Source organism: Trachurus japonicus, chromosome 4 (assembly GCF_045865225.1).
Source record: "Trachurus japonicus isolate A0001 chromosome 4, Traja_1.0".
In the NCBI taxonomy this organism is placed as follows: Eukaryota; Metazoa; Chordata; class Actinopteri; order Carangiformes; family Carangidae; genus Trachurus; species Trachurus japonicus.
The window spans coordinates 5,628,317-5,640,111 of record NC_140910.1 but is presented as its reverse complement, the minus strand read 5'-3'; the positions used below and the strand labels follow the sequence as shown (position 1 = coordinate 5,640,111).

At 41.7% G+C, this 11,795-nt stretch overlaps 1 protein-coding gene across 1 annotated transcript in view; it reads right to left on the bottom strand.

The window, feature by feature from the left end:
- Window positions 1–6,985: 6,985 nt before the first annotated feature.
- LOC146988329 (uncharacterized) overlaps window positions 6,986–11,795 on the bottom strand; it is a 14,237-nt gene continuing 9,427 nt past the window's right edge. The window contains exons 4-5 of the mRNA XM_085773516.1: window positions 9,494–9,799; window positions 6,986–7,578 (exon numbers count right to left, since the gene is read on the bottom strand). Coding sequence (XP_085629642.1) covers window positions 7,429–7,578; window positions 9,494–9,799 — 456 coding nt within the window. The 3' untranslated portion in view covers window positions 6,986–7,428. The remainder of the gene's footprint in view (window positions 7,579–9,493; window positions 9,800–11,795) is intronic.

Below are 11,795 nucleotides of genomic sequence, written 5' to 3'. Positions count from 1 at the left end.
TGTGAGGAGGTGTTAAAGAGAAGAACAGAAAAGAAACCCTGCTGTTAAAGGACAATTCCGGTCGAATTCAACACGGGGGTGTATTTTCATATCATTTTAGGTCTAAAAGAATGAATCTGAAGATTTTCAGTTTAATCGCTCCTGTTTTGCGGTAGCTGCGTATGTCCGCGCATCGCCACGGCAGCAATGAATGGGAGTGGATGTAAGTTCCGCTGTTTAGGCTGTTTCCAGCCCTCAAAGCCGCAATTTTTTTCCACAGACAGCGTCAGATGGCTACTCAAACATGCACCGAGAAGTTTATTTACTTCAAGCAAGCCGACATGTTTGTAAAACTAGATCTAATTCAAAGTCTCCCGGAGTCTCGCGCGAGACCCAGTTGCCGTGCGCGGTGTGTTCAGGAGCAGTGGGAAAAGCTACCGTTGTGTCATAAACACAGGAATATCAACTCTTGACTTGCTTCAAGTAAAAAAAACTTCTCGGCGCATGTTTGATTAGCCACCTGACGCTGTCTGTGGAAAAAAATGTACACTTCAAGCAAGTAAAGAGTTGATATTCCTGTGTTTATGACACAAGCGGTAGCTCCTACTGCGCCTGAATACACCAGCACTGCAACTTCGGGCTCGCGCGAGACTCCGGGAGACTTTGAATTAGATCTAGTTTTACAAACATGTCGACTTGCTTGAAGTAAATAAACTTCTCGGTGCATGTTTGAGTAGCCATCTAACTCTGTCTGTGGAAAAAAATTGCGGCTTTGAGGGCTGTAAACAGCCTAAACAGCGGAACTTACATCCACTCCCATTCATTGCTGCCGTGGCGATGCGCGGACAGACGCAACAACCGCAAAACAGGAGCGATTAAACTGAAAATCTTCAGATTCATTCTTTTAGACCTAAAATGATATGAAAATACACCCCCGTGTTGAATTCGACCGGAATTGTCCTTTAACTGTTGTATAAATGAGTTACTGTGTGAGGGTTCAGTTCTCAACTGGATTTTGAGTTTTTCATTACTCTATGTTTCTGTTGGACAATTAAAAAGTTGTGAACACACTGATCTGTTGACTTTTCATACAGCATTATCCCAGTGAAGTGAGGTCTCAGTCATTAGGTAGCCACCACCTCAGTCACCCAGGAGGTCAGACTACATTTCTCCAGCACCCTCAACTTTGCATTTACTACAAATTTGCATTTTAGCAAATATTGACATGCTAATATGCAGTGGTAAGCTAATGAGCATTATTCCTGTTAGCATCTTATTATGTCGACATGGATGGTGAGAATAGCACTAAGCCAGAAACAGAATCATCATTGGAGGCCTCACTATGGTTCATGTCAGACAGGCATGTTTTTTGATATTATATTTGAACATGTAAAACAAAATATGGCACAATTTCAGATTGTTCCTTCATATGTAAATAACGTAAACAAGTTGAAGAAACAAAAACATCAAAAAACCAAACTATAATCATACATATTCAAAAAGGAGTCAGGAGAAGCTGTGCTTATTGAATCCCTTCCCTTTTCCACAAATCCCAAATCGATCGATAACTTGTCCCACTTCATCAATTGCCCTTCATTCCATTGTGAGAAAAAAAGAGAAAATGAAAAAAGTACGTATTTGTAGTTGTCCAAACTATTGCATAACAACAGACCGTGTGGCTGCAGGTTTTTGTTCCAACCAAGCAGCAGCACACAAGACTTGACTCATTAAATCAACGTTTTGAGTTTTCAGACAGTTGATTGGTCAAACTGTGCTCTCTTGATCTGTTGGAACAAAAACCTGCAGCCACACAGCTCTTTGTTGAAAAGGTTGGAAATGGCTGATATAATTTTACTCATAATTTCCAACCAAGCTCCACTCCAGACTGCGCTTCCTCTATGACCACTAGAGTCCTGCTAACAATGACCAGCTTTAAAGGAGACATATTGTCCCTCTTTTCCACAAATTTAAAATAGTTCCCAGGTGTCCTAAAGACATGTCTGTGACATGCTTCAGTCAAAATACCCCAAGGATCAAACATCACAGCTCTTTTCATCCCCTCAAAACAGCCCTGTTCAGAACGGCTGGTTTCAGTGTCTGTCCCTTTAAATGCGAATGAACCACTGTTTACCCCGCCCTGCCCCTTCTACTGGTACCAAATAGGGGTCGTATTATGCAAATTTGAAAACTAGTTACATCATTAGATGACAACTGAAGGAACAGCTCATAAAACCACAAATTACAGATTTTTTTTTTGTCAATTCTTACATTTTAGGGGCCAAAAGGCAAGACAAACAATACAGGACTCTTTCGAGGCCCTGTAATTGGAATGAGTACACTTTAAATCCTTTAACGAGGATCAATTGGAGGGCAAGTCTGGTGCCAGCAGCTGCGGTAATTCCAGCTCCAATAGCGTATCTTAAAGTTACTGCAGTTAAAAAGCCTTCAAAAAGTGATATATCCATAATATGTCCCCTTTAAAGTAGAAATAAATGCCTCCTGGTACAAAACAGTTTTGGTCTCTGCAGCTAATTTCCAACTTTGTGACAAATGTACAGAAGGCAAATTTTTTATTTGACTTGCCTGTCATTCTATTAAGGCCTATTGTTCTGCATAATTTCAGAACAACTTGAAATCTGGGCTGACAATGAGGGGCAGCAAGTCCTCATCTCATAACTTTTTTGCAGTTTGTACTGTAAGTGTATTTTTTTCTTGATCTACTTCTCTTTTGTACATTTTATCTCTCGTAATGAAGATAATGATGTACACAAGGGAGCAACTCCTTGCTTTTAAGTCTATCAGCTACTAGAGTTGGAACATCCCACACCGGCTGAGCTGAAGAGGCTGCATCCATCCACCTGGCACAGATTCCAGCCTTGTACTTGTTTATAATATGCCAGTGTTAATTTCATGTTTCCTCTCATGAATGGGAACATTTTTCATTCCCTGCTTCCCACTGACAGATGTGCTTTTCTGGCTCATTCACATGTAGTTCAGTGGTTATTTGTTTTTGAGCTGCATGCCTGGCAATGCTGTGTAGATCTTCCTGGGATGCCAGCATTTGTTTTTCTGATTCTGCTCCATTTTGGCTGAGCACCAAGTGGATCCCAGACAGCAGTCTGTTCTGGTCCCGCTTTAACAAGACTCGGGAAACACACAGTTTCATCCAGGTTAGGATATTTGAGGTAGCACCATGGTTACTAATCACTACTTCTATTACGAGTAGCCTTCTGGTTAGCAAACTAAGTTGTCTTACAACTAAAAGCTTTGTATTTGTATATATTTGTGTTTTCTTAAGTTGCAGTGTGTTAGCTCTGTAAAGAGACACAGTGTTAATCCCTGTTTAATAATAATGAATACACACAATAACCTTTTCATAATGCAACTGTGCAAGAGCAAAAGTCCTGTCCAGTTCACCCTGACCCCTCCATAACACAGTGTTGTAACCTATTCCTCTGACTGTACACAGCCAGCACAGTGTGAGGAGCATTGAAGGTTTGTCTCATCACAGTCAACAAGCAACATTACTGTTTACAGTATGAGATCATATTTATTCATTTATAGTAATCAGGAAATATGCGAAACAAAGAAAACATGACATAGAAAGTTGCTGCTCCATGATTCTAACCCTCAACTTCTATAAAACATATTTAGGGAAGAGATCAGTTTACATGGAAAATACACGCACATGCCCCCAGATTCTTCTGTCTTCTCTGATAGAACGAGGAGAGGAAATGTGCTTTTACAGTAAAACTAGTTCATGCCACAAAAGCCAAAATAATCATGTTTTTCACAGAGAACACAATGTTTGTGCTTCAGGCTCTTTGCAAATATAGTCAGTCAATGCAAATAAGGTGCATGATTTGTAACTTATTCAAAGTTGCATTGAAAAATAAAGAGGACATCACAGGCAAAGTTAGTAGGTGAAAAAAAGATTCCGACATTGATGTGGGTCCATGTCACATCAGGTGTTATATCACCTTTACCTTCTAACTGAAGTCAGCAGAGCAGTAATGTCTGAGAAGTCAGGAGACATGAGCAAATGCACAAAGTGCCATAAATCCAAAGTTTCCACTGTAAAGCGTATTTGCATATATGTATTTCATAAGCTGCAATGTGTTGATCTCTAAGGGCCACCGTACCTCTCTGCTCCTGAACATTGACTTATAGTAAATAAAGATGGAGTACCTGACTAACAGAACGTTACAAGATGGAGTTGTTCTTGAGGTAAATTCATGCAAAACCGCTGATGCATGTTCCTGTCAGGGGCAGTTTTTGAGCAAGCAGTCTCTGCATTTGCCTCGAAAACAACTCTGTCTCGTAACGTTCTGTTATCTCATAGCGTGGTGAATGTGCAGGTCACAACTTGTCCACGAGAGCGTTTTGGAGTTGTTAGATTGTGTATTTGGTGAGTTTGATGAGGGAAACCAAAAAATCCCATTAGCCTCCGTAGCGTAGCTCTGAGCAGCTCGTGGCTCTGCTCCGCTGTTCTAAAAATAGCTTGCACCGACAATTAAAGGTAACGAACCTACTCCTAAAACTATAGGTATTATGGCAATGGGACAATTTGCCAAAATGTTGAACTATCCCTTTAATCCTCCAGCCTCAGAGGTTGCTCTTGTTGCCTTTGCTCGAGTCTTCATCACATGGTTTACTAGGGGTCATTGTCCATGAAATACACACATGCCCCACATGGGTTTTTTCTACAGATATTATTGCTTCCCTTACAAGCTCCACAACAATCATTATTCCCACAAGATAAGGGAAATTTCATGTCAGGTCTCCAGGATTACTGCTGAGTTGTTTAATGAATTACTCTTACTCGGACAAAATAAGGAGTCCTCAAAGGGACACACACATTATTTTTGGGGTTTCCCCTAAAACAGCCCATTATGAGCTACCTTACACCTTAAAATGCTCTGTAAATAAGTGTTAGGGTTGATGAGTATGAATATGAATATTCATCCATTTTCATCCACTAATCCGAGGTTAGGTCTCAGTGGCAGCAGCAAGGCAGTCCAGACATCTCAGATGATGAGATACAATGCTTAATCTATGCTCAGGCCTCCTACAGTTTAGATACACCTGGAGGACCAAACTACCTGAACCTTTTTAACTGCATTTATTTTAACCTGTTAGCAAGTGTTGGTATTGATGTGAATCACTGTGCAGGAGTCTTCTGCACCAAAACAAGGATGTAGTTTGAATATGGACATGTCTCAATGTCCTTCCAGGACTGAAGAAGTACTGCGTACTGATGCATACTTTACTCTTTAGCATCCCGTTACCATTAAGTTCCTTTTTGCATACTGACACTTCTCACTAGCTGCCTGTTCGCCAACTCCTACATGTTACACAGGAACCATATAACTACTTGAAAATGCCAAGGTGCAATGACATGCAAAAGTTTGGGCACCCCTGGTCAAAATTACTGTTAATGTGTTAAACAGTGAAACAAGTGGAAGATGAAATGATCCAAAAGACATCAAGTTAAACATTAAACACTCTTTTTCAATATTTTAATTAAAGTAGAAGTAAGCGATCCGGTGGTTTTGGCTAACTTCCCATCAGTGGATGGAGTTAGCAGTCCCCGCCCTCGTCCCTACGTCACCACATTCACGCGCATCCCTTGGCTGCACACACAGAGAGGACCGCCCCTTTATGCCGTTCTCTCTCCTCATTGGATAAAGGTTGTAGGATACAAGGAAAGTTTTCTCCTCGGCTTACAGCAGAGCAGAGTGGCTGACAGACCCGTGTTTCAGACAAAACACTCTATATAAGTGATTGCTGTCGGAAGATATAACTATTTAAAGGGATAGTTCACCCAAAATTCGAATTTCACTCATTATCTACTCACCCTCATGTCGACTAAGAGCTGTGAGAATTTTCAGAGTCCTCCGTCCCTTCTTGAGTTACGGGCAGTGTTGGTAATAACAGCGTTAGAGTATAACGGCGTTACTAACTAACAGTGTATTATTTTAGTATTTTACAGTTTTAGAGTGAAAAAGGGAAACAAAGCACCAGCCTGCAAAAGAATGGGACACCCAGGAGACTTGAGCTCTCAGATAACTTTGACCAAGGTATCAGACAAGATATTTACTATTTACACACTATGATAGTTTCTAAAGGGGGGGGCTACCTACTAACTATGCAGGGGGCCCTAACCTTTGCTGAGGGTCCTTTTCCATTGCTGTTGTTTTAAAAATGTAAAAGATGAAAATAAAATGAAATATTGTTTAAAATGTAAAGGGAATGTGTCGTCTGTAACTTTATGTCTTTTAGAGATCATTTCATCTTCCACTTGCTGAACTGTTCACATTAACAGACATTTTGACCAGGGGTGCCCTGTGAGTGTGTGTGTAACAACGTAGTTTGAGACGATCTGCACTTTAGTAACCTTATTGGGAGACCATGTGACACAATGTCTCACCTACAGCACCATCTCATTGCCCACATAAGAGTAGTACACAATGAAGGTTAGTGTGTAGAAATAGTCACGGTGTAGAGCAGCTCTGGTAGTGGAGCTGTGATCATTGTTGTGATAAACATCACAATCCACACAGAGTGAGAGGATACTGCTAACTGTTTTGCTACAGTAACATGCTGATCTGAGCAGCTTTTAAACAGCAGCTGAATCAGTCAAAGTCTCTAGAAGCTGTGAGTGCCGGAGCAGAACTAGTGGAAGTTGAAGTGAACAGCAGGTCATTTATCCTTGTGATAAAGCAAACGGTAAAATAGACCTGTGTGAAGAGCAGCACGTTAGCATGTGATCAGTCTATCACCACTTTTACTTAAAAGACATTTTACTACAGTAGTAAACTCCCTGTGTAAAAAATTCCTCAGATAAAAGTACAAAGTCAGTTAAAATATCAACATGTTACATTTTAAAAGGGAAGAGGATGAATGGTGAAGATGAACAGGTTGATGGTGGATGTAAAAAATAACTTGCTTTTTCTCTCTCACTTAACAATAGTTCCACAATGTAGTTTCTGTAATTCCTTTTTGTTACCGTGTATTGTTTTTATTGAAATATCAATACAGGTAAATACACATCTGAATGTAAATACAGATCGTATCTTAATAAACCACTTTTTGTTGACAGCTTTAAAAAGATATCTTTGTTTCTGAGGGGTTGCAGTGTCTCGAGCCCAAACCTGTTTCAGTCAATGGATGAGTCTGTGGGATGTACTGATGTCATATACAGCTGCTGCTGTACCATGAGTACGGCCCGGAGTTAAACACTGACCTCCATTTCGTATCAGCAGACATGCTAACACCACTGTTTCTCAGAATGGCTCTTCCCATCATGCCCTGCAGTCTGATGGATCTATTATTACTGTAATGACTCTCCTCTCCTGATGGAAGTGAAGTATCTGGAGGATTCAGTTTTCATGTGTGCTCTTTATGTCGACGCCTGTGCTGCTGGAGTGAAGCTGTTTTCGGTATGTGTCAGTCCACCACTTCCTGTTTGATCCGTGGGAGGGTGGGGGAGTGTCGGCCCTCCCTCCGCAGGATGTATTCGCTGAACTGGGATGAGTCGACTCCTCCGCCGCAGGAAGCTGTGATCCAGAAGCCTCTCTGCTGTAACCGCTCCAACACCTGCAGTCACAACCACACACACAGCACAGTGGTATTTGACATGGAGCTTTTGAGCAAGACATTTAGATATATTTCCCCAGTAGAATGCTGAAGTCGAACAAGACGGACAGTGTTCCCTATTTACGATCAGTCTGGAGTCAGCATGTGGAGTTTTTGTGCATGCACAGGAAGTTAAAGGGATACTTCACCCCGGCTGGCAACGGATTTTCACATAATGGCGGCAGATAGAGTTCACTTTTGAATCGTCCAAAACACACATCCAAATACCTCCATACTGCTTGTCTACACCAAGGCGAAAAACAGAGATCAAATTGATTATTTCTGAACAACTTTTTCATGTGGTGGCTTCAGGACACTTGGGTCAGTATGGATGAGCAGTATGGAGGTATTTTGGATGTTTCATAGTGTGTGTTTTGGACCATTCAAAAGTGAGCTCTATCCACCACCATTATGGAAATCAGTTGCCAGTCAGACCCCCCCTGGAACTCCAAACTGCATTTATAACTCCAAAAGTTCTCTGAACCCTTCCTTGGCATGACGGTGAGTAGAAAATTGGTGAATTATTGATTTTGGGTGAAGTATCCCTTTAAGTAATCAGGTCCTTTCAGGTCTACCTAAGAACACAATTAATCAGCAACTGTTTCAAAATTCTGACTAACCAGGACAACACACATTACGCCTATTCTAAAATCTTTACACTGGCTGCTTATTACTTTTTGTTGTATTTTACTGTTTTTACTGATTGTTGATCTCTCTTTTTTTCTTTTTATTTGTTCCAACCAAGGTAATTTCACAACTTTTAACAATAAACATAGCAAATCACAAGTTATTCCCTGGTTGGAAAGGAGCAGGGAAAAGATACAGCCCCTCACACACCCCATAATCTGTCAGTCACTGAGCAACAGTCTTATCATAAAGTAAACAAAGCAAACACAAACATAACAAAGTTTCAATCTGACCTTTTTGCATTAATAAAAGAGAAATTTGTCATAATTTCGTTATTTCCTTTAGCATTTTCTTGAATTGGAACATATTTCTACAGGTCTTCAAATCATTACATTGAGAAACTGTAATTTGAATTGCATTCCATTAGTTTTAAAGGTGTTATGTAAATAAAATTTGATTGATTGATTGATTGATTGATTTATTGATTGATTGATTGATTGATTGATTGATTGATTGATGGATGAGTGATCAAGAAATTAAAAACAACACTAGAATCCAAGACTACATAATAAAAGTCATTTATACTTGTTTGGATGATTGCAACATGCTCAGCAAATGAACAGTTGTAATTGTGTTAGTCCTTCAGTGTACTGTTGTACAATACATGTTTAGTATGGTAAGCTGTTGTTCAGCCTACAGCCTGGTCCTGATGCTACCTAACCTCCTGCCTGAGGGGAAGCAGAGTGAGTAGGGCCCAATCAGAAGGCCAAGCATGTGGATGAATTTTGAATTTTACAAAATCCCAGGGAAGAAGAAGGAGCTGTAAGGCTTGCAGGATGAAGGTCAAGTACTTTGGTAATACTGCAAAGGCTCACATTGCATGCCTTCACCTGGAATTAAAGGAAGAGGACCAAGGTCACCTACCTGTGGAGAACCAACAAACACTGCACCTGTTTACCAAACCTGCAGCCAATTCTGAACTGCTGCCTGTTTCATTTCAAAAGACTTGTGGCCCTACAGCGTAGTTGGAACTGCAGGGAAGAGGAGGAGCACTTCCAACACACTGAGGCTTGCATTTAATCATTTAAACTAAAGGAGGCTGAGGAATAACTAAACATAAGACACACTGAGCAGAGAGAACAGGAAAGAGGAGAGACAGGAAACAAGGCTTCACTCTAAGGCCAATGACAAACTCTACACATCAAACAGAGGAGTTGAAAGAGTCCTTGTTTATCAGAGTGTGTTGTACCTGCACAGAGTTCAGGTTGCAGTGGCCGGTGAGCAGGAAGCGAATGACGTGTGTCGAGTCCTTATTGCAGCTGTTCTTCAGGGAACTGGACATGGTGTCTCTGACCTCTGGGAAGACCTCCTCGATGACGTCTCTGTGGGCGCTCACACTGATCCTCTCTCCGAGCTCCGGGGCCACGTGGACAACAACACACTCGGACTCCTGACACGTGTTCCCACGATCCCGTTCAGTCCTCCAGTGCTCCAGTTCGGCCTGCAGAGGAGCCAGCTCGAAGAACCTGGCCTCTTCATACAGCAGGGAGTATTCCTGCACACACACAAATTCATTGACTGAATTATTGTTCTATACTGGTAATTATTATTACATAAACAACTTAAAAGAACACAACTTAGAAACAAACTAAGATTTAGGACCAGAACCTTCCAGTCAACTAAAGGTGGTTTGGTCTGGACTTGTGTGAACTTCTAACTGTTCTAAAAGTGAGACTGAGAACAAATACATACTGATACGGGGTACTGAGTACTTCATAATAACATTACAATTCTAACAGTAACTTTAAATTTTTTCACAGACACTGTTCCGTCTCCTTTCACAGCTGTTCACCTGCTAAAATGAGGACACTGCATTACCGTGGTGTAGTACTGAGTGTGTAGCTTTATGAATGCAAATATGAATACACAGCACAGCACTGGACTGGATACTGGTGTAAGTGCATTCCTATTAGTAATGAGTGTAATAAATGCAATTTATATACAGTGGGCTACTGTACGGTGTACATTTTAGGACATCCTCAGGTGTCAGGCTTCAGCCTCAGACTTTAGATGAAAAGGCAGAAGGTCTCAGGAAAACCTCCGTCAGGTGGCCACTAAACAGCCTCCGAAAAAAGGTGTCAGACCAAAAGGTGTCAGACCAAAAGGCGTCACACCAGAAGGCGTCACACCAAAAGGCGTCACACCAAAAGATGTCAGACCAGAAGGCGTCACACCAAAAGGTGTCAGACCAAAAGGCGTCACACCAGAAGGCGTCACACCAAAAGGCATCACACCAAAAGGCGTCACACCAGAGGGCGTCACACCAAAAGGCGTCACACCAAAAGATGTCAGACCAGAAGGCGTCACACCAAAAGGTGTCAGAAAAAAGGCATAAAAAAAAAAGACATCAGAAAAAAGATGTCAGATAAAAGGCGTCAGACCAAAAGGCGTCAGAAAAAAATCAGACATCATTCAAACTTTGATTCAGTTGAGGCATTTTTTTTAAGCGGGGGGCAGACTAGTAATTTATTTATCTATCGCTGTATTTAATGACGTCATCGAAACACAACACCGGTGACGAGCTGACGTGCAGAAAAGAGACTGCCCCGAAAGGAACACGCGTCTCCGATATCTAATGCCAGGTTCACACCGGATGGGGAAGTGCCACGAATAGACGCAGAATGAGCCTGTTTCCTACCGGCGCCCTTGTTAACCGATTGTGTTGTTCACACCAAACGCACCGCGGCGTGCACATCCGCAGCCGGCTCGCGCCCTGCAGCGATTGTTTTGGTCCATTTTGTGTGTGAGTCGCGAACGATCGCATCAATCTGGGCAGGAAGTTACCCACAGAAACACGAGAGAATCCGATTAATTTTCTAAATTAAAGCAATTTTAAAAATAAAATACTGCGATTGACAAATACAATAGCCCTGTGTTTGTGGTCTATTTGTGTTTATATACCTAAACAGAGCGCGAGAGAGATGATGCCTTTTGGTCTGACGCCTTTTTTTCTGATGCCTTTTGGTCTGACGCCTTTTGGTCTGACGCCTTTTTTTCTGATGCCTTTTGGTCTGACGCTTTTTTTTCTGATGCCTTTTGGTCTGACGCCTTTTTTCCTGATGCCTTTTGGTCTGACGCCTTTTTTCTGACGCCTTTTGGTCTGACGCCTTTTTTGTGACGCCTTTTGGTCTGACGCCTTTTTTTCTGACGCCTTTTGGTCTGACGCCTTTTTTTCTGACGCCTTTTGGTCTGACGCCTTTTTTTCTGACGCCTTTTTTCTGATGCCTTTTGGTCTGACGCCTTTTTTCTGACGCCTTTTGGTCTGACGCCTTTTTTCTGACGCCTTTTGGTCTGACGGCTTTTTTGTGACGCCTTTTGGTCTGACGCCTTTTGGTCTGACGACTTTTTTGTGACGCCTTTTGGTCTGACGACTTTTTTCAGAGGCTGTTTAGTGGCCACCTGACGGAAGTTTTCCTGAGACCTTATGCCTTTTCATCTAAAGTCTGAGGCTGAAGCCTGACACCTGAGGATGTCCTAAAATGTACACCGTA